Below are 27,991 nucleotides of genomic sequence, written 5' to 3'. Positions count from 1 at the left end.
GCACGTATTTTAAAAAATCTTTTCCAGCAACTAGCTTAGCAGTCCTTACTTAAATTTTATAAACAGCTGAAAATTGATGAAAATTTAACAATATTACTTTATTACCTCATCTGATTCAAAATCAACTCCTTTAGCTATTTGGTTCTGAGACATGCACTTGCTTGATGATGATGCGCTCGACCACCTGAGGCAGAAACATGGGAAAAACATAGAAAATGAACGAGAGAATTCATGAGCCCTTTTAAGTGCAATTTTTCATTCTAGTAGCAGCCATGAGTAAAAATAGCTAATCCCTTCCCTCAATCTGCATTAGAGACAGTAAAACTGTAATGGTGAGGAAAAGGACTCTGGAGCTAGGGTCTGAATTCCAATTTTGTCATTTACTAGCTATGTGGCTTCAGGCAAGTTACTTAGCCTCTCTGCCTCAATTTTCTCATCCATAAAATGAGGATAGTAATCAGTTTTTAGAGAATTACTATGTTAATATGCTAAAAAACTTAAATCAGTTGCCTGACATCTATTAAACACTACACCGATCCTTGCTTATTATAGTGCTTAGCATGTATTAACATGCATCTACTATGATCCCCCACTCCTGAAAATTGAATGTGGAAATATTTGTATTCAAATACCAGCTATGTTTCTGTCACAAGATAAAGGGATTTCAGGGGAGGCTCATGATTTTCTAGGGCTCACTGCTCGTCTTATTCATGTTCGATCCAAATCAAACAGCAAATATACACTGAGAGCTTTTTCTTTTCCAGGTACTCTGATAGGCCCTGGGAAATATCAGCAAACAAGATCATGATTCCCCTCCTTATGAAGCTTAACTTGTGGTAAAGGAACTCACGTTTGTATGTCTTTTTACCAGTAGGAATTCTAAATCCTCTTAGATCAGGTCACTGCAGTCTATCCAGCCTGGTTTTTTACTGCCTATGAACTAAGAATGGTTTTCCCGTTTTGAAATGGGGTACATTTAAATGGTTTTACAAATATCTACATAATCGCCTCAGCTTTGCCTCTTGGACTACAAAGCCTAAAATATTTACTATCTGGCCTTTTAAGAAACTTTGCCAACTCCAGTCTTAAATGAAAGCAGCATTTGTAAACTTTTAGCTACTAATTTATTACCATGCACTGGGATGTTACAGCAAAAGTACGTCTGAAGTGTATCTGAAGATCTTGTCTGGACAAGTGGGTTGAGAATCAAGAGGGCATGTGTCAGAAGGAAAGAAAAAACCCACAGGTTCTTCTACATAAAAGTAAAGAACAGGAGGATCTATGAAGCAAACCTGAAGCAACAACACAGCTTTAGAAGTAGAGATCAAGGAAATTTATCAAGCGATCCATCTGGGACATACCCATCTCTCTATACTCGGCCTAAACGGGAACTGATCAGTTGCTGACTTGTTTCCATCTGTGACAGGAAGCAGGTCATCAAGAGCATACAGCCACAGTGCCAAAGAGGCGGAAGTTAGGTGAACCCATTCTTCCCGGGGGCTGGTTTATGGGAAAAAACCCACTGAGACCTGACTTGGCTTCTGATGTCTCCCCAAATAACCAATGGGACCCAGAAACGAGCCAGTCAACTATGACGGACAGTGGCTCATCTGATCACAGCAAGAGTCCTAAGTTCTGCATCAGGGGGCTCCAGAGACTTACAGATCTCATCTGTGAAGGACCCCCAGCCCTAGAAATCAACAGTAGAAAGGGAAAGAAATGGTTATACTCTTTTGATTGCTGGGTCGAATAAATGGGCCTTATCCTGGATATGAGAAAAGGTTTAATTTGATTTGCTTCAAATCAATAAAAATTTATCTTCAATAAAAAGAGAGAGTGTATCAAATTGAGTGCGAGGAGCTGTAAGCTTGTTTCCCCTTTTTGTTCAAATACGATCTAGGGCCATAAATCAGAGCGTTCAGCCTAGAGATGTTCAGCCAAGAAGTCAGCTGTAAGCACAAGGTGACATGTTAAAACTGGCCTAATACTGTGCCTGGCACATCACAGATGCCACAAAAATGCAAGCTTCCCACCACTCACTGTCTGCCCCTCCCCACCACCCCTCACTCTACCCCTCTTATTCATGTTTTGAGGGAGGATCCTCGGTTTATCTGGTACCTCTACCAAACCTGAATGGCCCTCTTATTGCCAGCACAAGGACAAAGTCTGGAACAACCTTCCCAAGGAAAAGTAGGCTCTCTGTTACCCATCTGGCAGGAGGCAGTTTTACAGTCCTTAGGTTATTTCCTTTTCCAAATTAACTGCTGGGCATTATGGAGCTTTTATTGCTTACCTTTTCTCCTGTTACTCTTGTTCTATTTTCCCTAGCCTGTTATTTAATTTATTTAATGAACACTTATAGAGCTGTTACTGTGTTACTATGTGTCAGGCATTACACTTAGCACTTTATAAGTATTAACCCACTTAAATCTCCTAATGATATGGGGTAAATACTATTAAATTCATTTTATAAATGAGGATACTGAGGCACAGAGAAGTAAAACAACTTGTACAAGGCCCATACCTTGTTAAGTTTTAGAGCTTAAATACTGTAAATAATCAAAATAACCATACAAACCTTGCCATTAGTAAGTAAGTCTTCAAAACCCACCAAAATTGTGTCAGTCTTTGCTTCATCAGAAACACAAATTTGCCCTGGCTGATTTCTGATCTGCTGCCAAAAACATTAATTTCTAAGTTGCCTCTCATCACTTAAATGATTCCTACTGCCTGCACAGTGGTTTGAGAGGTGAATCTCAAGTGAAGTGAAGCAGCAGCAGAACCCCTGGCTGTTGTGACTAGCTTGGCCACTGTAAGTAAGTAAGCCACTAACCTACTGTGCCTCCCTTTCTTCCAAGAGATGATGGGATAGTTACAGCTTCATCTGCCTCCTGGGGTGCATGTGAGCACCACACAAGCTAATTCACATGTAAAGGCTCAGAAGAATAAACAATTCAGTTATTCTTATTACCGCAGGAGTAAATAAGAAAGCGACAGACATTTATTCTACTGAAAAGTAGACAACACAAAATGGTAACAAAAATCAAGGTATTTTTCTTTAATACCCTTAAAATCTATGTCAAACATACTAAAATAGTATTTCTGTTGGTTCTAATAATGAAAAATAAGGACCTCATGCAACCTAAACTTTCCATTTCCTCTTGACTACTGATGCACTACTGGGGGGAAAAAAAAACCTCAGAAAGCTACACTTGTTTTTGTTTGTGTGTGTTTTAATTCACAAAGACAAGAATGATCAAGCAAGTACTAAAAGGGACTCTTCCTTTGATGGACTGACTTATTCAGATATTCTTTCAATAAATCTCCTCTTCCCTAAGCAAATTTGAGTTAGGTTTTTACTGGACCAAAGAACCTAAGGTGTCCTGACTAATAGAAGACTCCAGTTTAAGACAGTAACTCAAGTAACCCAATTATCCTCAACTATAGATCACAAATACACAACCTGACTTGCACCTCAGCCTGTCTTGGTATTTTGCACTTGTTCTACCAAAGCCGGCACTGGCTTTGGCAACGTCAAACTCTTCTGGGTCTTTCTCATTGCTCCTACTTTTCCTAAATTCTAAAGGTTAAAACCCAGGTACTAGAACACAAAGCCCTCTCTTCTCTACCTTCTCTTGTAAGGTGATCAATCCATTCTAACAGCTTCAAGTTCAGTATCTGTGTATCTGTTATATGCTGTTGAGAAGGACATTTAGGTATCATTCAAATCTTGTATCTGAGCTACGGACTCATATATCCAATTGCCTACCACCACCCCCTTCATATAAATTTCACAGGCATCTCAAACTTTCCACATCTAAAGCAGAATTATTTGATTTTCTGCCCATTATCCCTTACCAAAATCTATTTCTCTTCTTTGATGACTCTCAGTGTATGGCACTAAGAGTTCAAGTAGAAAACCTGGAAACCAACCATGACACCTCATTCCCCCTCACTCCAGATAGTCAATACATCCCCGACTTCTGTCACATCTACCTCCCAATATGCCCTGAAACCATCTATTGCTTCCCTTTCCCTTGCTACCGCTCTCGTACAAGCCTCTGTCATCTCTCTTCTGGGGACTATACACACTCCTTTCAGGTCAGCCTGCTTGTACTTTGCCTCCTGTACCACACGGATCCTTCATAAATGTAAATCAGATGGTGCAACTCTCTCAAAATCCTTCCATGGATTTCCCTGCATTTATAATAAAGTCCAAATACCTTACCCTGCTCAACTGTTACTGCTTCATGATCTATTCCCGCTTTTCTTATTCTTATCTCAAACCCCTTCTTTTCCATGGATTGGTCACTGGCTCCTAACCTATAGTCAAGCTTCTTTCTTTTTCAAGAGGCTAAGGATCTGTGCTCAGAAAACTACAGGACACTCATGGGCACCTGGGTGGCTAAGTGGGTTAAAACCTCTGCCTCCGGCTCAGGTCATGATCTTAGGGTCCTGGGATCAAGCCCCACAGCAGGCTCTGTGCTCAGCAGGGAGTCTGCTTCCCCCTCTGTCTCTGCCTGCCTCTCTGCCTACTTGTGATCTCTCTCTCTCTCTCTGTCAGATAAATAAATAAAATCTTGGTGGGGGGGGGGAAGAACACTCATGAGAAAAACTGAGGAAGACACAAAGAAATGGAAAAATGTTCCATGCTCATGGATTGGAAGAACAAATATTGGTAAAATGTCAATGCTACCCTGAGCAATCTATACATTTAATGCAATCCCTATCGAATACCATCAACTTTTTTCACAGAGTTGGAAAAATTAATCCTAAAATTTGTATGGAAACCGAAAGGACCCCGAATAGCCAAAGGAATGTTGAAAAAGAAAACCCAAACTGGTGGCATCACAATTCCAGACTTCAAGCTCTATTATATATCTGTAATCATCAAGAGAGTATGGTACTGGCACAAAAACAGACACATTAGATAAATGGAACAGAGTAGAGACCCCAGAAATGAACCCTCAACGCTACGGTCAACGAATCTTCAACAAAGCAGGAAAGAATTTCCAATGGAAAAAAGACTGTGTCTTCAACAAATGGTGTTGGGAAAATGGGACAGCCACATGCAAAAGAATGAAATTGGACCACTTCCTTACACCACACACAAAAATTGACTCGAGGGCGCCTGGGTGGCTCAGTGGGTTAAGCCACTGCCTTTGGCTCGGGTCATGATCTCAGGGTCCTGGGATCGAGCCCCCCGTCGGGCTCTCTGCTCTGCGGGGAGCCTGCTTCCTCCTCTCTGCCTGCCTCTCTGCCTACTTGTGATCTCTGTCTGTCAAATAAATAAATAAAATCTTAAAAAAAATAAAAATAAAAAAAAAATTGACTCAAAATGAATGAAAGACCTCAATGTGAGACAGGAATCCATGAAAATCCTAGAGAAGAACGCAGGCAGCAACCTCTGTGACATCATCTGTAGCAAATTCTTGCTAGACACGTCTCCAGAGGCAAAGGAAACAAAGGCAAAAATGAACTATTGGGACTTCCATCAGGATAAAAAGCTTTTGCACAGCAAAGGAAACAGTCAACAAAACTAAAAGGTAACCTACAGAATGGGAGAAGATATTTGTAAATGACCTATCAGATAAAGGGCTAGTATCCAAAATCTATAAAGAACTTATCACTCATCACCAAAAAAACCCCAAAAAATCTAGTCAAGAAATGGGCAGAAGATGTGAACAGACATTTCTCCAAAGAAGACATAAGAATGGCCAACAGACCAATGAAAAAAAATGCTCAACATCAGTCAGCATCAGGAAAATACAAAACCACAATGAGATACCACCTCACACCAATCAGAATGGCTAGAATTCTAAAATTAACAGATGAGGAAATGACAGATGTTGAACCTCTTATACTGTTGGTGGGAATGCAAGCTGATGCAGACACTCTGGAAAACAGTATGGAGGTTCCTCAAAAGGTTAAAAAAAGAACTACACTATGACCCAGCAGTTGCACTACTGGGTATTTACATATACACGCATATACACACACATGGTTTGTCTCTCTGCAGGGAAGAAATATATTTGTATACATGTATATAGTGTATACATGTAGTGACTGAAGGGGCACCTGCACCCCAATGTTTACAGCAGCAATGTCCACAATAGCCAAACTATGGAAACAGCCCAGGTAGCCACCAAAAGATGAATGGAAAGATGTGGTGTATTTACATAATGGACTGCTACTCAACCATCAGGGGAAAAAAATGAAATCTTGCCATTTGCAATGACATGGACAGAGCTAGAGGGTATTATGCTGAGTGAAGTAAGTCAATCAGAGAAAGACAATTATCATATGATCTCACTCATATGTAGAATTTAAGAAATAAAACAGAGGATCATAGGGGATGAGAGGAAAAAATAAAACAAGATGAAACCAGAGAGGGAGACAAACCGTAAGAGCCTTTCAATCATAGGAAACAAACTGAGGGTTGCTGAGGTGGGGAGGATGGGGTAACCGGCGGATGGACATTAAGGAGGGCACAGGAGGTAATAAGCACTGGGTGTTATATTAGACTGATAAATCACAGACCTGTACCTCTGAAACCAGGAATACATTATATATTAATTAATGAATTTAAATTAAAAAGAAAAACAAACAAACAAAAGAGAGGCACTCTGTATGTGGTCTTCCTTCTGTTTCTTGCAAGGCCAAGTCTCTCAGCAAGATTCCAGTTTAAAAAAATATATATTATTTATTTATTTATTTGACAGAGAAAGAGGGAGAAAAACCAGAGGGAGCAGTAGAGGGAGAGGGAGAAGCAGGCTCCCTACCAGGCAGGGAGACCAATGAGCAGTTCAATCCCAGAACCCTGGGATCATGACCCAAGCAAAAGATAAACAAGACACTTAACCAACTGAGCCACCCAGGCACCTGAAGAGTTTACCTTAAAGGTGATCTCCTCAGAGGCCTTCCCTGATCTCTCTTTCAAGCAGATGTTTGTGGCCTGTGACATTACTCTTTACTGCTGCACCCTGATAATTTTGTAGGGGCCAACAGTAGGTCATCCCAACATCGGTTACTTTGACATGAGGATTATTTTGAGTTAAAATGCAATCAAAACTCAGCAGATTCAGGACCTTCCCCCAAACACCTAAAAAGGACTTAGATATTGGACCTGCTCCAGGAAGAGAGCTATCACCATAGGTAGGTAACCATATTACAGTATGAACTAGGTATGGTAGACAGGGAGGAGCCCAGCAAAGATTTTGTTTGATCAAAATCCTCTCTGTCCTACTGATTCTGAGTGGCCCGGCAAACATTCGTTTACCAAGCACTTACGGTCTTTCCCCTTCCTGCGAATTGCTTTCTTTCCCACTGATGTCCACTGATGTTCTACTCCCTTATTTCAGAATGACATACATACCTCATTTTGTCTGTCTTTGGAATTTCCACGTTTGTGTGGATTCCCCCTATGTATGAAATTAAACTTGATTCCCTCCTATTAATCTGTCTCATGTTAATGTGGTTCTTAGCTCAGCCAGAAAGACCTTGGAGGGGAGAAGAAATTCTTCCTCTCTGAAAATTTCTTTTAAACATTTTTACACACCTATTGATCATCAACCCAAATGTTACCTACTTTCTTTGTAAAGCCTTCGATGACCTATTCTAGAAGACAGTGCCACTTCCCTCAGATTTCATTACACTTGAATAAAACATTTACCTTGTTGGATTATTAGTGCCTCGTAATTAGCATACTGCTAAAGTGGAAATTCCTCGAAGGAAGGAGACTTTTCTTCCATATTTCTACCCTCAGCTCCTAGCATAACATGTAACTGAATAAATATATGGATGCGGAACTACATATACCGATTTTCCCAACACAGATCCTTAATTCACATAAAGCATGTATTCTCTGTAGGGTCAATATCACATACAAGGAATGAAAATTGGTTCTAAAAGATGAGGTAGGTGAAAAATCTGAGATACTACAATGGTTTTGGCCGTTCCCAAGCTCAATCCTACCCAGCAAAATTTCATTCTTTAGTATTTAATTTCTCTTGTTCTTTTAATTTAAATCAAATTTAATTTTTATCCTTAGGTAATGAAAACAAGGTTGAGATCATGAAACCAGTGTGAAGCACTGAGGCAGCGTTTTTTTCCTCATTCTCTTCCTTCTCGCTAACAACTCCTGCTCAGGCCATTACTCTCAGCTACCCTTCTCCACCCCGCTGCTCCAGATTCCTATCTCAAAACCTCAGCTAAATGTTACTCCCTTAGAAAACGCTTCCTTCCTTCATAGCCCATAATTCTTCCTCCATTTTCCAAGAGCCTATGAGCACTCACACCTAATCTGTATCATAAAATTTCACACATAATTATGTACTGATTCATCATCCTTTAATGGACTGAAATGTGTTCATCTCTCTTTTCCACTATAACTTGCATTGCCTAAAGGCAGTAACCATGTGAAAACATTTATTCTGTCCCCCATCAGACCTCATATAACGCTCACACAGAAAATCAGAGTTAAAAAAAAGCTCTTGATTATTTTCTTAAGTAGAAATTTTCATTAACTGAGCTTCAGTTAAGCAGTGTCCACCTAAAGCCCTAACACAGAGAAATGCTAACAGTGCATCAAGCCAAGTAATAGCAAAAATGGCAAAAACCAAAAGGGGCATGTAGAAGCAAACGAGCGCTCCAAATGCAGGAAAAGCCCATGTGATCCTCTTTTTAGTGTCTGGCACAGCACCCTGTGAAACGCAGTATGTAAAAATGCGATATGAAAGAGAAGCTGAAATCAAATATTTAGAAAAATACAATAAAAAAAATACAATACTCTGTTCATTAGAGAGAACACAGAACTCCATCAGGAAAATCCCTGAATAATAAAGGCAAAAGGAAACAAATCAGAGGTTAAGTTTCACTGAAAAGTACCTGCAGTAATGCCGCGTCATCTCTATGAACCCGGCTTTGCTCTCTTTTTCACTTCTCTATTTACTTGGCCAGTTGAGAACAAATCTGTTAAACTTCTATGACACAGAAAAATGTATAGGTAGAATTTTGGATGATTTAAAATTTTTCGGGTGTTTCTTCTTGCAGGAAATCACTGCACCTACCTTTGTTCTGTTTTGGAAGTCGTAGGAAAAATGTCTTCTTCCATATCTGACTCATCCACCTCAATCACCTAAGGGGAAAAACAAAACAGTGAACAGATTTTATGGGAATTTATCTGAATAAAAATAAATAGTTTTATCTCAAAAAAATTATTTTTAATAGATTAGAAAAAAAAGTCAGAAAAAAGGGAAAGAAACCAATTGTTAAAACTTAAGTTTGGGGCACCTGGGTGGCTCAGTTGGTTGAGCGACTGGACTGCTTTCAGCTCAGGTCATCATCCTGGGGTCCTGGGATGGAGCCCGACAGCAGGCTCCTTGCTCAGTGGGGAGTCTGCTTCTCCTCCCTCTGCTCCTTTCTCCTCCTCCCAGGATCCCCCATGCATGCTCTCTGTCTCAAATACATAAAATCTTAAAACAAAACAAAAACCACAACAACCAAAACCTGAAGCTTAACCTGACTTCCCTCTAATGTCACTCTTCAATCACAAATGGTATTCTATACATGTCTGAGCTCACTCTTCCCCTAAACACCATGGCAACAGGGGTACCTAGAGAAACATTTATTAATTTGAAAGAGTGAGCAAGAGAGCACAAGAAGGGAGAGCAGCAGAGGGAGAGGGAGAGGGAAAAGCAGGCTCTCTGCTGAGCAGGGAGCCCCAATGCAGGGCTCGATTCTAAGACCCTGGGATCATGACCTGAGCCGAAGGCAGGTACTTAACTGACTGAGCCATCCAGGCACCCCAAGATATTTGTTATTCTTGATTCTATCATCTAAAATACTACTTACTGGGGCACCTGGGTGGCTCAGTGGGTTAAAGCCTCTGCCTTCAGCTCAGGTCATGATCCCAGGGTCCAGGAATCAAGCCAGCATTGAGCCTACATGGGCTCTCTGCTCAGCAGGGAGCCTGCTTCCCTTCCTCTCTCTCTGCCTGCCTTTCTGCCTACTTGTGATCTCTGTCTGTCAAATAAATAAATAAATAATCTTTTTTTTTTTTTTAAAAGGAAAAAAGAAAAAAAAAATACTACTTACTTATCCCTCTACATTTTGTATTATCTTGACACTTAATAACACATTAGCTACATCTTCAGCTAAGGAATACACTTGATCTTAGCCAAAAGGCCAAGAAGCGATTTCAGCTAAGGAATAAAGCCAAGGATGAAACAGTGAAAAAACAGTACCTGAGAGCTCCCCCTCCAGGCTGACCTAAAACTATTAATAAAAAATTGTTAAATGTAGTTGTCCAAGAAACTATGAATCCGGCCAATGTTTCTGCATTTTGTCATAAAACCACAAGAAGACTGTCTTATGTGCCTTGAAGGAATCAAAGGTATTCAACGCTCCTCCAATCTACCACTGTGTAACCACAATGAATGAATGAAAAAAAAGCTATTTTAGCACAACTTATTACTTTTGAACTCACGTTCCTGACTTACAAGAGAAAAAATCCAGAAAAGAAGCTACTTTGTGGGTGTGCTAATTTTGCTTTTAGATGATCTGCAAGTGACAGCAGGCAATAGTTGAAAGCAAATAATAAAATGGAGCTCAGGGTAATAGTTATTAGCACTGGCACCCACACATCAGCAACAACAGGAAGAAAGGGAGAAAAAGATGAGGTTAAGGGATATAAAAGGACAAAATGAAATCAGAGCAGAGAAGTTTCCTGGAAAAGAAGGGTGGGTAACTTTTGTCACATATTCAAGAGTTAAAGAATGAAATTTGAGAGAATGCTGCTGGGGCAGGTATGATACAGAACACAAATTCTCAACTGCAGGTGATAATGGCTATTATTCTGGAAACTTATGGACATGTCTCTGACATTTTTGACTGTCATAATTAGTGACATAATTTGACTGGCATCTAGAGGATAGAGGGTAAGATGTTGCTAAAATCCCCACAAGGCAGAAGACAGTCCCTCCCAGTAAGACTTACCTGGTTCAAGACTTATCTGGTCAATAGTGCTGCTATGGAGAAACCCTGACACAGAAGCAAGAGCCCCGCCTTAGGCATAAAGACATGGGGGTCTTGAAAGTAAGGTAATAGACACATCAAACGCATATAAAATCTTGTAATCCAAAGGAAGTGCAGAGGGCCTATGTTATTGTATCTAGAGCTTAAGACAGAGGTCCTTACATTCTGACTGCTTAATTTGTCTTGAGTCTAGCTCCCAGCCATCAGCAAACAAACCATGGTATCATGAGAGGATAAGTAACAAAAGGAAGCCAGATTTAAATAAGACTTCTACGTGCACTGAACTCCAATCTTCAATATTAATTTTCCATGCATGGACCTTTTTGGCTCAACAATGTTATCCTCAAAAATATTACTGTAAACACACATTTATGGGTTCCTAGTCATGAGATACAGTACTTTTTTTTTTAATATTTTTATTTATTTGACAGAGAGAGACACAGCAAGAAAGGGAACACAAAAAGGAAGAGAGGGAAAGGGAGAAGGACGTTTCCCACTGAGCAGGGAGCCCAATGCCAGGCCTGATCCCAGGACCCTGGGATCACGACCTGAGCCGAAGGCAAAAGCCTAATGACTGAGCCAGTCCAGTATTTATTTATTTATTTATTTATTTACTTGTTTATTTAAATATTTTATTTATTTATTTGACAGAGAGAGATCACAGGTAAGCAGAGAGGCTGGCAGAGAGAGAGAGAGATAGAGAGAGAGAGGGAAGCAGGCTCCCTGATGAGCAGAGAGCCCGATGTGGGACTCGATCCCGGGACCCTGAGATCATGACCTGAGCCGGAGGCAGCAGCTTAACCCACTAAGCCACCCAGGTACCCCGAGATCCAGTATTTAAAGAAAAAAAAAAAAAGTCCTAGAAACCCTTGGTCTGGATAACCTATAATATTCTGTCCAGCTTTAATGTTTCCCACTTTTTCTTCATTTACTTTGTAGATCAAAGAATTGACAATTCAAAACGCAGGAAGCATAAATTATTAAACACACAACTATAAAACTTTTCATCTTACCTCTGAATAATTCTTAGTAGCAACATTTCGGGATGGCTGCTGTCTTGCAGATTTAAAGGCTATAATGTGAAAGAATAAACATCCACTATGTAATTCTTAAAATAACTGAGAAAAAATTGTACCTATCTTTAGCTGAAGACTTTGTAAACTCAATCTACAAAAATCCATGATAGCCAATTATAAAACATTTATATATATTTAAAAACATTTTATACTTTTTAAAGGGAGGCGGAATTATTTGTTCAAATAAATCAATGCCTAACTGCCAGTCTCCTGATTTCATGGCTTATTCAAATAAAATAACAGGTGATGTTCATAAATACACCTACACTAAAAATATTTTACAGGAACTATATGAAGGATAAAATCTGATCACCAAATGGATTAAACTCCAAATGTATCAAAGGTAACCCTCCTCATGTCTTCTTTCCCTTACAGTTGGCAGTACCTTTCCCTGTGGCTAGATCAGGAACCATGTGGTTCCAGTAAGAGCTTTCTTATTCTCCTCTACTTTGTTAGCCATATTCAGTATCTAAGAAAGAGTCCAGAAGAAATCCTAGAAAACAGTGTTATCTTTTACGCTATGATAAAACTTCCCTTTAAATCCTCACATTTTAGCTTTAAAAACTTAGAAACATGAAGTTTAGCTAACCCTTTACATTTTCCAAGATCAAAATCATGATACTACGATTTTATAATAAGAAATACGGGTTTAATCTCAGTCCCCATTTCTGGCAGAGCTCCTAGTACCCGGAAATTCCTAAATACTAAGAGCCAGGAAAGTGTCTTTTGTCATGTTAATGAAGTGACTTTCAAACCAAACCTAAATCTGGGGACTGGTTGCCAGGAAACCAACATGGAAATCAGGAAATGAAGGCTGGAACTTAGTCCCACCCCAAGATTTCCAAGGAGACAGGGGGACCGGAGGTTGAATCAATCACCAATAGCCAATGATTTAATCAATTAATGGTAATGAAGCTGCCACAGAAACCCAAAGGAGGGGGGTTCAGCAAGCTTAGAGGTGGTAAACTAGAATGCTCCCACTTGCCAGGCTGCTGGCCCCCAAACTCTGAGGATACAAATCCTTTGTTTGCAACCTTACCTTTTGTATTTCTTTCTTTCTTTTTTTAAAGATTTTATTTATTTATTTGACAGAGATCACAAGTAGGCAGAGAGAGAGAGGAGGAAGCAGGCTCCCTGCTGAGCAGACAGCCCGATGTGGGCTCAATGCTGGCTTGATTCCTGGACCCTGGGATCATGACCTGAGCTGAAGGCAGAGGCTTTAACCCACTGAGCCACCCAGGCGCCCCACATTTTGTATTTCTTTTTTTTCTTTTTCTTTTTTTTTTTTAAAAGATTGTATTTATTTATTTGAGAGAGAGAGACAGTGAGAGAGAGCACGAGCGAGAAGGTCAGAGAGCGAAGCAGACTCCCCATGGAGCTGGGAGCCTGATGCGGGACTCGATCCCGGGACTCCAGGATCACGCCCTGAGCCGAAGGCAGTCGTCCAACCAACTGAGCCACCCAGGCGTCCCCACATTTTGTATTTCTTAATCCGGCTGCTGATTTGTATCCTTTGTAATAAACCAGTAAGTTAGTGAATTAACTAGTTCCCTGAGTTTTGTTAGCTGCCCCAGGATATTAATTAAACCCGAAGAGGAAATTAGGGGAAAAAGACGGATAGCCAGTCGAAAGCACAGCTAGATTTCTGATTAGCCTCTGAAGTGGAGGGAGGCAGTCTTGTGGAACTCAGCCCTTACCCTATGGAATCTGATGCTACATCTGGGTAGACAGTGTCAGAATCGAGTGAATTTGTAGGAAACCCAGCTGATGGCTAAGAATTGCTTAATGGTGTGAGCCCCCGCACCCCCTCCCTTGCCCCACTCCCACTACAATGAATTGGGTACAGAATATTTAAAACCTAGAATAAATTTCAAACTGCCAATTAGAGTTTTATTTCCTCCTAAGCCTTACCAATTTCTTAATATAAAACAATTTTTTCCCCAAGACAACCCCCAAATTAAACAGGGTAAGAGGAGAAAAAAAGAAAGAGGCCCTGAAAAAGTCAAAAGCTCAGAGAAACCCACAAAGTCCAAAATTCTTGTAGTCTAAAAACTCAGAAATTGTTCTATCTAGCCTAGATTTATGATTTGTTCATTTTTCCTATTCCAGGTTCTATCCCCAGTCTTGTGATGTCTATCTGAGAGGAGAAATTAAGGGCAAAAGCAAAGTTCTTATCCACCCTACTCAATTACTAGGGCTTTACATCCTAACTTTACTTGGAAAGACAACTGAATGAAAAAAGTCAGCCATCATGACCCTTAAAAGAATATTTCTACTCAATAATTACTGATTAATTGAATCCTCAGACCCTCAGATCCTGAAGAGCCCGCCTTAAAAATAAGTAAATAGCCCTCCTTTCTTTGCATCCCCAACAAATGTGAGATAAATTAACCTTATCAGAAAAATAAGCACCGAGTTCAGTGAGGAAGGCAATACAGTATGGTGGTTGTAGAGTTAAACTCATTTTGACTGACTAGCTGGGTGACCAGAGCCAAGCTCCTTGGCTTCCTTAAGTCTCAATTTCCCCACTTATAAAGTGATGTGGGAAATAAAGGCAGAAGAAAAATTATTGAATTTCCTTACCACCTACAGCCCACTGGCAAATCCTTGAAACAGAAGAGTGACATTCCTCTAGGGACTCAACTACCTTGAAGTTGATACTTTGCTCAGGGCGAAGGGTAATCTTAGCCCAACTCCAGGACCCCCTAAGTCTACTTTAACACATAAAAATTCCTTTGGAAACTTGCTTTATCTCTATCCCCAAAATACATGTTGGCAATCATCCCTTAAGTACAGGACCCACCCATATATATTTGAAGGGTCTCATGACAGAGTTTTTACTAAACAATAATAAAATTACCTTTCCTAACAATAGTTAACCCCCTCAGGATCCTGGAAACCTTGTTTCCAAAATACCTGGGAGGCTTACACTATCCCCACCCCCCAACCTGAAACTATAAAATAGGCCACTCAAGAACTCAGCAAAGCTCTTTCTGCCCAAGTCCTGTCCCTGTGCTTTTAAAAAAAAAAAACACCATCTTTTTGCACCAAAGATGTCTCAAGATTTTCTTCTTGGCCATCAGCTTTGAACCCTAACGTCTTTCTTACATCATAAAATAGTGTTAATCAAAATTCATGCAGAAAATCGTTGCAAAGATAAGAAGAGGTGATTAATGAAAATAGTTCTGCCAAGAGACTAGAAGGAGCAGGTACTCTGATAACAAAGCTAGCGGCCGCCATGATGGTAAACTACATGGAATCACAGAGCCTTCAGAGCCACCACTCACTGGGTCACCACCCTCTGCAGAAAAACTTCAAGGGAAACTGGGGCTGTCAACTCTTTATTTACAGCTGCTGCCTGAAGTGTAATATCTACCGTTTCCAATAAAATTCCAGTACAATAATAAATCTCTACACTCCACAGGGCTTGTTAATAATAGAATTGTACTGTTACAACTCTTCTCATGCCTCCATTTACAACAGGTATTTGGAAGTTTCTGTTTTTAAAGATTTTTATTTATTTATTTATTTGACAGAGAGAAAGAGAGAGAGAGAGAGAGATCACAAGTAGGCAGAGAGGCCGGCGTGGGGGAGGGGGGAAGCAGGCTCCATGATTAGCAGAGAGCCCTATGCGGGGCTCGATCCCAGGACCCTGAGCCACCCAGGCACCACTGCCACTAATACTAATAGCAGTTATTTTTTGGATTCTTACTAAATCCTGTGCTAAGTAATGTATACCCATGAGTTCAACTGATACTTGCTATGACTCTGTAGAGTCAGTACTATGCTGCCAATTTTATAGCTAAGGATTTGAAGCTTACAGAATAGAAAGAAGCAGTTTACGCCTCCTGGGGGCTTAACATGTATATATACTATGCCAAATAGTCCACATGTATTTTCTCATTAATCCTCAAAAAAACCCCAATGGGATAAATGCAATCATCAGCCCACTTACAGACGAGGACACTGAATATGAAAAGCCTAAAAGGACACATAGCTAGTAAATCAAGGAGTCAAGTCAAGCCAATGGCTGACTTTAGAACCATGCTTTTAACGTTTATGCTATCCAATCTCTAAGTAACTTTTATTCAGTCATTCTCAAGCATTTAATGAGCATAGCCAGGCACCATGGACACCATGAAAAAGAATGACTCTGACCTCATTCTGCCGATGCTCCTGGTTTATGGGCATGGAGCCAGTGGGTAAATTGCTGGCCCACTCATACCAGGTCTGACTCCAAAGCCCAGGTTCTTAACCATACCATCTGCTGCAAAAGGCATAACAAATAGATTTTTTTCCTAAACATAATTCAGGAAATCTTAAGTTTCATATTAATTTTGCTTACTTTTTACAAATGAGTATTATTACTTTAAAAAAAAAGGATTATTTGTGGGGGTGCCTGGGTGGCTCAATTGGTTGAGCGACTGCCTTCGGCTCACGTCATGATCCTGGAGTTCCGGGATCAAGTCCCACACTGCGCTCCCTGCTCAGCAGGGAGTCTGCTTCTCCCTCTGACATCTCTCCTCTCATTCTCTCTCTTCCTCTCAAATAAATAAAATCTTAAAAAAAAAAAAAAAAAGGATTATTTGTGAACATTTTAAAGTACTATAACTTGTCTTCTGTCTTCTCTATATAAACAGAAGCTTTCTTCCACATTATCAATGGGTAACAGAGCAGAGCTCATGAAAGAGTATCTGCTAAAAGTCTCACAGGCATAGTAGTTCTGAAAGGAGCCAAGGGTAGAAACTGAAAAAAAAATGTTCACAAAAACCCTGAGATATAAAGTTCTAGATGCAAAGGAGGCAGCCACATATAAGTTTTGAAGAAAGAAAAACCTCTGTATTTGTTTATGTGGGCTAGGTTTTCAGACAAACACTGCTGCTCAAAGCAACACAAATTGCTTCATCAAACATATAAAAAATTTCTAATGGCACCGAGTTGCTGATCACATAAAGAATTAACAGGCCAAAACAGAAGAAATGGTCCAACTCAGAGAGGCAGGCAGAATCCTTTTCTCTGGGGACCTGCTGATCTGGACAAATGTTCACACTAGTTTTGACAGTTCTGTAGAGAAAACTGTCAAGGCCTGATCAAGACTGGTGAGGGGAGGGGACCTGATACATGTCCTCCCTACCATAAGGTGGGACCACAATGGTTAAGAAGAGAAGCATATGTAAAAACAGGTTTTTGCAAGTACATTATTAGCTGGTTGAACCTCAAGTCACAACTTGAAATGTAGTTTAATGTGGCCTAAGACTTGTGGTGCCTCTAGAAGCCTGGAGAAACAAATATGAATCAACTCTGGGGGAACTTAACTTCATCTCTGATCTCAAATTATTCCTGATAATCATTTCTTAGGGCCAACAGATAACAAAACATACAAGGAAACAAGTCACCGCAAATGAGAACAAGCAGAAACAGAAATCAGAAATGGACAATAAAAAGAAGCCAAAGGCATTCAGACACTGGGTTATTAGACACAGAATATTCTGTATTCTGTATTTGTTCTCAAATATCTTTACTATAATGTGCACAAAAAATTACAGACAGGCTTAAAAACATCTGCAGGGAATTTTTAAAACCACACAGTGTATTTCAAAAGAACTAAGTAGATATTCTACCCACATCAAAAACAATGAAATAAAAAATTCAAAGGACAGTTTGAAGAATAGATGGGCATGGGGGTTGCTCGGCTCAATCTACAGAACAAGCAACTTCTTATCTTCAGGTCAGGGCTTTGGACCCCACGTTGGGGTCCGAGTTTACTTTGAAAACAAAAACAAAAACAACAGATGGGTGAACTACTGGAAGATCAATATAGCGCAGGAAGATAAAGCAAGGGAAAATACAAGAGATTAATAGTCATGGGAGGACAGAGTGATCCTTAGATTTATTTAACTTCTGAAGACTCTGAAGGGAGGATAAAAAGAGCGCAGAGGTATTATCTAAAGGGAAAGGATTTTCTAGGAGCCATGAAAGATACCAATTTACAGCTTCATGAAGCCCTATAAAAAAGAATGTCCTATCTAGATTCATCAGTGAAACTACAGTACACCAAACACAGCCAGCTGGAAGAAAAAAAGACTACTTCCAAGGGAAAAAAAAAAAAGCAAGCTTAACTAATAGCTCATTTCTCAACAACAAAACTGAAGTCCAAAGATTCACTCTCAGTGATTAATTCTGTCCACTGGTGCCAAGGAAAGCTTCACATAAAACAGTTCAGCCAGGACAAAAAAAGGCAGTTTGGGTTAAGGTCAAGGTGGGTATGCCTTAGTGTCACATGCTAACCAACTTCTGGTGACTTAACTTGGAAGTGTACGCATTATTTTCACTTCGTATTTCTATCTCCCTGTTTCTTCTTTTTTTAAAATGAACATTTTATACAGGTCTACTGTGTACTGGACTCGGCCTTTCACCTTTAGAATAACCTACTATATGTAGAGTTTATAAGGGAAATAAACTTGGAAGTCTGAGTGACGTAGTCAAAGTCACAAGGCTTTTCCATGTTGAACTCTGCCTAGATCATTTCCATGCTGCCTCTTTTCCCTCTTCTCTGCTTTTACCTTACTCCTGCTAAGAAAGGAAGAGTACCTCTTCAGATGCCTTTCCCTAAAAGACATGCTTTTGAAATCAAAATAAGAATCTCAGGGGCAGGGGCGCCTGGGTGGCTCAGTGGGTTAAGCCTCTGCCTTCAGCTCGGGTCATGATCCCAGGGTCCTGGGACCGAGCCCTGCATGGGGCTCTCTGCTCAGCGGGGAGCCTGCTTCCAGCTCTCTCTCTGCCTGCCTCTCTGCCTACTTGTAATCTCTCTCTCTCTGTTCAATAAATAAATAAAATCTTTAAAAAAAAAAAAAAAAAGAATCTCAGGGGCACCTGGGTGGCTCAGTGGGTTAAGCCTCTGCCTTCCACTCAGGTCAAGCCCAGCATCAGGCTCTCTGCTCAGTAGGGGGCCTGCCTCCCCTCTCTCTCTGCCTGCCTCTCTGCCTACTTGTGATCTCTGTCTGTCAAATAAATAAATAAAATCTAAAAAAAAAAAAGAATCTCAGCTGGCCCTCCTCAAGTACTAAATAATCAGAGTCAAAACTATTATTATTTTTTTTCAAGTAGGCTTCATGCCCAGTGTGGAGCCCAGCAAGGGGCTTGAGTGTAAGAAAGTAAACACTTTCTCTCTTGATCACTGGTGAAATATTGACCAACTGACTCACTTTTCTATCTACATGATCCCTCTATAAGAAAGGAAATAAACAAATTTGTCTAAAGTAAGGGACTACAAAAAAGAGTTGTGGTTTTTTTAAAAGATTTTATTTATTTATTTGACAGAGATGACAAGCAGAGAGGAAGGCAGAGAGAGAGGAGGAAGCAGGCTCCCTGCTGAGCAGAGAGTCCGATGCGGGGCTCGATCCCAGGACTCTGAGAGATCATGACCTGAGCCGAAGGCAGTGGCCCAACCCACTGAGCCACCCAGGTGCCCCCAAAAAAGAGTTTTTAAGGCTCACCCTCTTCAATAGCTCTGATGAATGGCAAAGACCTTTTAAGGAATGATTTATCTTGTAATCCTAATAACTCTTTTGACTCTACAACAACGGCAACAGAAACCAATGAGATTTCCCAATGAAGATTTGCTAGGTCTTCCTATTTGGAATTTATAAATAACTACTAGATAATCATTTGCAATCCATACTCACCATCTACAATAGACATATTTCTAGATGTTGACGTAGTCATCTTTGAACTTCTGCTTCGAGTAGAAGTCTCTAGACCAGTGCCTAGTGTTAGAATTAATGAGCAGTCACTATACAATTCTACCAGGAATCAAGGTTTAAGATAGTGCCAAATGAAATGTACATAAAGTTACGTCAAAACATAGCTTATATAAAAAGTCAAAGACATGTAACAAAAAACACGTAGTCTACTCAATTTTCAAAAACTACTCTTCCAATCAAAATATAAGGAAACATTTTGTAAACTTAAGGATAATGAAAACGAACTATCACTAGAGGATGAGGGTCTCTTTCTCTGGAAATTTTTAACTTTTAAGTACTATTTGACCAGCGTAAAATTCCTATGGATAAATATTTAATAAAAACAACTGAAAATACTCCTAGAAACAAATGTATACAATATACCAGGAAGTCACTGGATGACCAATTTTCTATTATTTGGATTATCCAAGAACAACAGTCCCACGTTAAATACAATGATGGCAATTAATGTTAATGACTGTTTGAAGATATATTGTTTTAGGGTAGTTTTCTTTTTGAACATATTTTATGAAGCCACTTTATAAAAATGTGGACATTTGTATCTCATGATAGTAACAAAAATAATAATGTTTATGACCTGGAGTTTCTTCCTGCTGCCAATGGTCATTAAGCAGCCATTTTCCTTAGTAGCTCATATTTGCCTATTACTTTATACCTGTGAGAGTACCCAAAAAGTACTGTGTGAGGAATGTAGTGAAGTTCTTAAAAAAATGTTAAGAGACATTAAAACATTATGTACACGTGACCATTAAAATTTATTTAAGTAAACATGTATGTCAGAACTATATTAAAGACTGACTTTATGCATTATAAACAAACTTTTAAAAGATTGCATAACTTAATTATGATGACAAGAATACAATCATGTGCGTCCCATTCAACTGCCAAGTGTGAATGCGTGGGCAAGCCAGTACTCAGTGCTAACCTCTTCCTCTCTGAGACCCTCCTCTCAAGACTGAATTCTGCCCTCTTCCTCCTCGTCGGCCTCTTCCTCGGCCTCTTCCTCTATTGGCTGCTGCTGTGACGTCCTCATCAGAGTCATCAGCCATCTGTTCTGCCAAATCTATACTCATAAGGTCCTCAGCACTAAAGGCAGAAGCAGCGTCCTCAGACTGAGATCTGAGGGCTCTGGCCCTTGTCATAGCCTGAGAGGGAAAGAGTTTGAGAAAATATACATTAGTAGAAAATGCAGCATCCTAAGTCATTAATCTGGTTACTCAAATAACATTTAATATTGTCAAACTATGGGCACTATTATTTCTCACTCATCATGCTATAAAAATGCCAAGCAGGAGAACTCTCCTTCCCCAGCTATCAAATTCAATTCCTACGATTTGTCAGATCAATGTGCCATACTTATTTGTAAAATGAGACCTTTTGAAAAGGTGTACTGAAAATGATAAAATTTCACAGAATCAAAACTTTTAGAACTGGTTAGAATATTGGCAATTGCCCTTAATTCAACATCACCATTTGTAAGAGACTGTCATCACCTGAGCTACTCTGTACAATGGGCTCTTAATAAATAACAAGAAAAATTCTTACAAAAAATGGCTGTTATCTCTGGGGGACAAAATTTTACAGTGCTCTTGTTTTCTTCTTAATTCACAAATCATAAATTCTCTACAATATAGATTTTCAAAATAGTACTTTAGAATCAGAAAATTATGAGCAATAATCTCTCACAAAAATTAAGTAGAATTAAGAATAAAAATGTAGGGACACCTGGGTGGCTCAGTTGGTTAAGCAGCTGCCTTCGGCTCAGGTCATAATCCCAGCGTCCTGGGATCAAGTCCCACATTGGGCTCCTTGCTCCGTGGGGAGCCTGCTTCTCCCTCTGATTCTGCCTGCCACTCTGTCTGCCTGTGCTTGCTCTCGCTCTCTCTCTCTCTCTGACAAAATAAATAAATAAAATATTTAAAAAAAAAAAAAGGAATAAAAATGTAAAAAAAGAGGGGATCCTGGGTGGCTCAGTTGGTTAAACTTCTGACTCTCGATTTCAGCTCAGGTCGTGATCTCAGAGTAGTGAGATCAAGACCCGCACCAGGCTCCGCACTTGGTTTGGAGTTTGCTTGTCCCTTTCTTTCTGCTTCTTCCCACAACCTCACACTCTCAGATAAGTCACTATATAAAATCTTTAAAAAACAAAAACAAAAACAAAAACAAAAAAACAAGATAAAAAGAATTAAGTAGAGTGTAACAACTGAAGGCCTGGAAAAGAATAAAAGCTTAAGACCAAGAATATGCCACAAATTTTAATTTGATAAGAAACTGCCCAGAAAAGACAAGTTTGAGATTTAACGAAATATTTTAACTCTGAAATGAGTACAGATTTTCTGATTAAAAATAAAATAAAAATGTTTCCCTGAGGTCCTTCCTTAAACCAATCAAAATGTTGTAAGGAGAACAGAAATGAGACATAACACATTCTCAATAAAATCAGAAAATAGCTCCAACTTCAAAATATAAAATCTCTGAACAGTTAACGAATATAATGAAGATCTGACCTAAGGAACAAGGTAGAGAAGAGTCTTAGGCAGTATAAAGCTCTCTAAAATTGACCTATATATTCTAAGGGACCATAACTAGAGTCTCTCTTGCTTGAATAAAAAATTCTGGGTCTAAGAACAGGTGGGGAGCATTTCTGAGCTCTCTGTGATACCATGAATTGAAGAGAGGCGGGGCTAAATCAGGAGATGAGAACAAAACACATAGGGTAGAAGGAGGAGGGAAGAGGAAGGTGGGAGATAATCCAGCCGCATGATGATCTCAGCTTAAAGGAAATAACAGCTAAATCACAGCAGGAAGGGCTCTGTATGGCATTACCATGTAAAAAGAAAAAAACTTCAGGGAACATAACAAAAAATACAAAGAAAAAAATGGCAGAAAAAGATTTCAACTCATTTTTCTTGTCTTAGATGAAGGATGGTCAATCCTCATTATTCCCAGATTTTATATTTGTAAATCACCTACTTGCCGAAACTTATTTGTAACCCCCAGAACAACATTCCTGATACTTTTGCAGTCATCTGTGGACCTGTGTAGAGTGGGGTAAATTCTGAGTCTCCTGACACACATGTTCCCGGATGAAGAACACTGGACACTCAGCCTTGTTGTTTCAGCTGACACTTTAAACAAGCATCCTGGGGCGTCTGGGTGGCTCAGTGGGTTAAAGTCTCTGCCTTCAGCTCAGGTCATGATCCCAGGGTCCTGAGATCCAGCCCCGCATGGATCTCTCTGCTCAGCGGGGAGCCTGCTTCCTCCTCTCTCTCTGCCTGTCCCTCTGCCTACTTGTGATCTCTGTCTGTCAAATAAATAAATAAATAAATAAACAAGCATCCTTTCTGTGGCATATTAAGTGTCAAGGTTTTCACATTTCTGCGCTTTTGGTTGGTGTCGCTAAAGTGCTGTCCAGTACTCTCAAGTGCAAGAAGGCTGTGATGCACCTTACAGATGAAATACATGTGTGAGATAAGCTTCATTCAGGTATGATTACAGGGTTGCTGGCTCTCAGTTAAATGTTAATGACTCAACAATATACATTAAAACAGAAAGAAACAAGAAAAAGGTTATGTACTGATCAGCGGATAAAAATGCTGTAACCAGTAGTTGGCAGGAACCCATTCCTCTATTTCCCCTAGGAGCAATATGGGTTAGTGTTCACTAGGTTAGTGTTTGCAGTAACACAGAACATAAAGAAATAACAAGAACCAGCTGTACTTTTTAAAAACTATATTTAAAGAGAAAAAGGAGACCTAAATTATATGATTAATAAGACAGATCTAACTGATGTATGTTGAACTTTCTATTCTGAAAATATAGACTTCTTTCCAAGACCTCATGAAATGTTTCATGTATCATGGGGTACTAACAAAAATATCAACTAAGTTCTAAATAGTAAGGGTATTATACAGTCTAATTGCCATGAATCAAATCATTAATTAAAGATAATAAAACAAAAACACCTGCCTCCAAATCACAAAATTAAAATTGAGAAATCTGGAAAATAATAAAATACTAGAAAATAATAAAAATACTGTAGACTGGAATATATGAAATAAAGCAGTGTTTATAAAGAAAGCCTACAGCCTATTAAAAAAGAATGAATGAGGGACGCCTGGGTGGCTCAGTTGGTTGGGCAGCTACCTTCGGCTCCGGTCGTGGTCCCAGTGTCCTGGGATCGAGTCCCACATCGGGCTCCTTGCTCCGTGGGGAGCCTGCTTCTCCCTCTGACTCTGCCTTCCACTCTGTCTGCCTGTGCTCGCTCTCGCTCGCTCTCTCTCTGACAAATAAATAAAATCTTAAAAAAAAAAAAATGAATGAATGAAAATAAGTAGATTTGATATTCAAAAGTTAGGACAAAAAAGCTCATCCAAAGGAAATTATGAGAAATTAATAAAGATACAATCATAAATAAACAAATCTTAACTAAAAATCCATTCAAATTAGTAAATTTAAGAACTGATCCTCTGAGGGACGCCTGGGTGGCGCAGTTGGTTAAACGACTGCCTCCGGCTCAGGGCGTGATCCTGGAGTCCCGGGATCGAGTCCCACATCAGGCTCCCAGCTCCATGGGGAGTCTGCTTCTCCCTCTGACCTTCTCCTCGCTCATGCTCTCTCTCACTGTCTCCCTCTCTCAAATAAATAAAATCTTAAAAAAATTAAAAAAAAAAAAGAACTGATCCTCTGGGACAAAGCCACATTGATAAAAATCACTAACTTAATAAAAAGGGAAAGAAAGACAAATATACACCATTAACAATCAGAATCGAGGGGAAAAAAGATTGAGGGAAAATTAGAAGAATCTTGACAAAATACTCTTCAATCTAAGTAATTTGGATAATAAATGACCTAAACATATCCAACAACAGACACACAGTCTCAACAGACTAATAATAAAATCAAAGAATATGTAAGAAAATTGTTAAAGGAACACCACCCCCGGAAAAGGAACCACAACCAGCAAGTTTCACAGGTATTCTATCAAATCTTCAAAGACCAGATAATGCCGCTGCTATTTCCATAGTACCAGAGCATAAAGAAAGCAAGCTCCCAATTTCTTTGCACAAAGCCAGCATAACAGAGTACTGAAAAACTGACAAAAGGCTGCAGGCCCAAAAAGATGATTACAGGATCTTAGTTATGAATATTAAAGCAAAGGGAATACAGGAACATATGGAAAAACCAGGATACCTGTTACCAGAAGGTTCACAAAGTGGTAACAAGAATGGGGCACTAATAGAGTATGTTTTAATATAACTCACCAAACTAATAGAAAGGAGGAGAAAAAAATCCCACACGCTTATCTCCACAGATGTCAAAAAGGCCCTTTCTGGATGTGAACAGACCCCCAAATCCTTCTTTTACACAACAAATACCCTAAAATATGCTACCCCTCCCCCCACAGGGTCCGTGCACCTTCCTGTGAGCACTCTTACAGAGAGACCGCTGTCCTCGGCACAAAACCCAAACCCAGCAAAAATTTCTGGGCAAAGAACATGACCAGGTGTTTCATGTAAATATAAATGGCTTAGAAACATAAAAATCGCTGAGTTACTAGTAACAAAAGTAGCAGGGGTTAAAAACAATAGTCAGAAACAATTTCCTCACCCTCTGGATATTTTTTTTAAGCTTTTTTTAAAATTCATTTGACAGAGATCACAGTAGGCAGAGAGAGAAGAGAGGGGAAAGCAGGCTTCCCGCTGAGCAGAGAGCCCGATGTAGGGCTCTAGGGCTTGATCCCAGGACCTTGGAATCATGACCTGAGCGGAAGGCAGAGGCTTTAACCCACTGGGCCACCCAGGTGCCTCTGACCCTTCCTTTTCTCATGCTCTCTCTCTCTCAAATAAATAAATTAAAAAAAAAATCTTAAAAAAAAAAAAAGTTCCTAAACTGCAGAGAAGTCGAGAAAGACCAGCATTGATGGTGATCAAGCCCACTACAACAATTTTGAAAGCCCAGTGGATGCTGTATATTTATCTATGGTAATATTGCTAGCAAAACACGTTTCTTCCTTTTTGCCCAAAATAATATCAGCTTAGTAGGGCAAGATTTCCTCTTATGCTAGTAAGATGCTCTGAAAGCCATTATGTATTTTGATTACTAAGGACTCTTGTCATTTGTGCTCATCCTCCCTACCCCCCCCCCAAAACACACAAGTAAGTTAGTTTTAGACAAGAGCAAAAGGATAGAATGGGAATATTGGGAAGCTGAATACCGGTAGGCTACACTGGTATAAATCACAGGCAGCTATCCTCAGCCAATCCCTGCTCAGGCCTATCTACCAAAGCAAGGCCCCATGGACTATTCTACATATATCTACCAGTCACTCTAGTTTAACAAACCAACACAGAAGTACAGTAATTTATATAAGAAATTACCTCTCGAACTTCTTCTTCTTCATTAGTGTTTTCTTGTCTGCTTTCTCTGAAACGACGTACCTGTGTTAAAACAGTAAATCAAAAATGTTGTTTAGTCCTATCATGGAAATAGAAAACAATGGGCTACGATTGATTAAGAAATACTTTCCATCAGACCTAAAAACGGGGATTTTTTGTTTCAAATTTTCATTTAAATTCTAGCTAGTTAACATATAGTATAATCTTGGTCTCAGTAAAATTTAGTGATTCATCACTTACATATACTACCAAGAGTTCTCATCATAGCAAGCGTCCTCCTTAATTCCCATCAACATCTAGCCCAATCCCCAACCACCTCTCCATCATGCTTCAGTTTGTTCTCTATAGTTCAGAGTGTCTTATGGCTTGCTTCTTTCTTTTTTTTTCTTCCCATATGCTCATCTGTTTTGTTTAATTCCATGCATGAAGTCAACAGTATTTGTTTTTCTCTAACTTATTTCGCTTAGTATAATATACTCTAGCTCCAACCATGTTGTTGTGAATGATAAGATTTCATTCTCAGGGTCATGAGACAGAGCCCACATAGGGCTCTGCACTCCGAGAGGAATCTGCTGGAGATTCTCTTTCTCCCTTTCTCTGCCTCTCCCCGACTCCTATGTGCATGAAAATAAACCTTTTAAAAAATAGTATCTGAAGTGGGCGGGCCTCTGAAAATCATTTTATCAAGTCAACTCGTTTACTGTTTGCTGATAATGGTCCTGGAGCCAAAAGGGAAACTAGAAAGATTCTTTCTTCTTCTTCTTCTTCTTCTTTTTTTTTTTTTTAAATTCCTGCCCTACAGGCTCTTATAGTAATATAATTAAGGAAAAGTTCTATTTGTTTAATAATATACGTAGCACCTCTTTACTAAGCAAACACTACTGTACAAACACTTTACTGCCAAACACTACTGTAGGAACTGAGAATCCAACAATGAACAAAATAGTTACAAATTCTGCCCCCATGGAGTTTAGGATTGTGTGTCTGCGTATGCAGCCAATAAACAAAAAACAAACTAAGAAGTTATACTGTGTTTTAGATGGCGGGTCAGACTGAGTTAATTTACAGCTAGACTAAGAAAGTGCTGTCATCTCTGGGGAGCCCTTTATTTACTGATGTTTATTTCTGATGGTTTTCAACCTGCATAACCAGTTAGAAGCATGGCTTGATTATGAGACCAGAAGGGCATAAGAGATCCCCTGGGAATTTCTGCACAAATCTTGCTGTGTTCAATCCAGGGACCCCTGTGTGCAAATGAGGACATGAGAGCTTATGCCTGGCTTCTCATAGATCTCTAATGCCTGCCCATACTTTTTTTTTAAGATTTTATTTATTTATTTGACAGAGAGAGATCACAAATAGGCAGAGAGGCAGGCAGAGAGAGAGAGAGAGAGGGAAGCAGGCTCCCTGCTGAGCAGAGAGCCTGATTCGGGCCTTGATCCCAGGACCCTGAGATCATGACCTGAGCCAAAGGCAGCGGCTTAACCCACTGAGCCACCCAGGCGCCCCATACTTTTTTTCTTGATGCATCATATCTTTTGCCTTTAAATGAAAATCTCAGGAAGTATGCTCAGTGGAGTCTTGAGTTCTTCAAATATTCAAACTTGTGAACACTTTGCAAAAGACCGTAAGTATACAGGGTGCCTGGGTGGCTCAGTTGGTTAAGCGTCTGCCTTCAGCTTAGGTCATGATCTCAGGGTCCTGGGATCAAGCCTCATCT

General features: G+C 39.7%; 1 protein-coding gene across 3 annotated transcripts in view; it reads right to left on the bottom strand.

Annotated features, from left to right (window-relative positions):
* MRE11 (MRE11 homolog, double strand break repair nuclease) overlaps positions 1–27,991 on the bottom strand; it is an 82,428-nt gene that overhangs the window by 6,136 nt on the left and 48,301 nt on the right. For 2 of the 3 annotated variants that reach the window (XM_044258295.1, XM_044258296.1), the window contains exons 14-19: positions 26,254–26,313; positions 20,799–21,018; positions 19,796–19,876; positions 12,048–12,106; positions 9,069–9,136; positions 106–184 (exon numbers count right to left, since the gene is read on the bottom strand). In XM_044258295.1, the coding sequence (XP_044114230.1) occupies positions 106–184; positions 9,069–9,136; positions 12,048–12,106; positions 19,796–19,876; positions 20,799–21,018; positions 26,254–26,313 (567 nt within the window). Of the gene's footprint in view, positions 1–105; positions 185–8,873; positions 8,982–9,068; positions 9,137–12,047; positions 12,107–19,795; positions 19,877–20,798; positions 21,019–26,253; positions 26,314–27,991 lie in introns of those variants that run through there. The other variant, XM_044258297.1, reaches the window with a different exon arrangement.

The sequence above is a fragment of the Neovison vison genome, chromosome 7 (genome assembly GCF_020171115.1).
Source record: "Neovison vison isolate M4711 chromosome 7, ASM_NN_V1, whole genome shotgun sequence".
NCBI lineage: Eukaryota > Metazoa > Chordata > Mammalia > Carnivora > Mustelidae > Neogale > Neogale vison.
The sequence above is the reverse complement of the archived record's forward strand: the minus strand, read 5'-3'. Positions and strand labels throughout refer to the sequence as shown.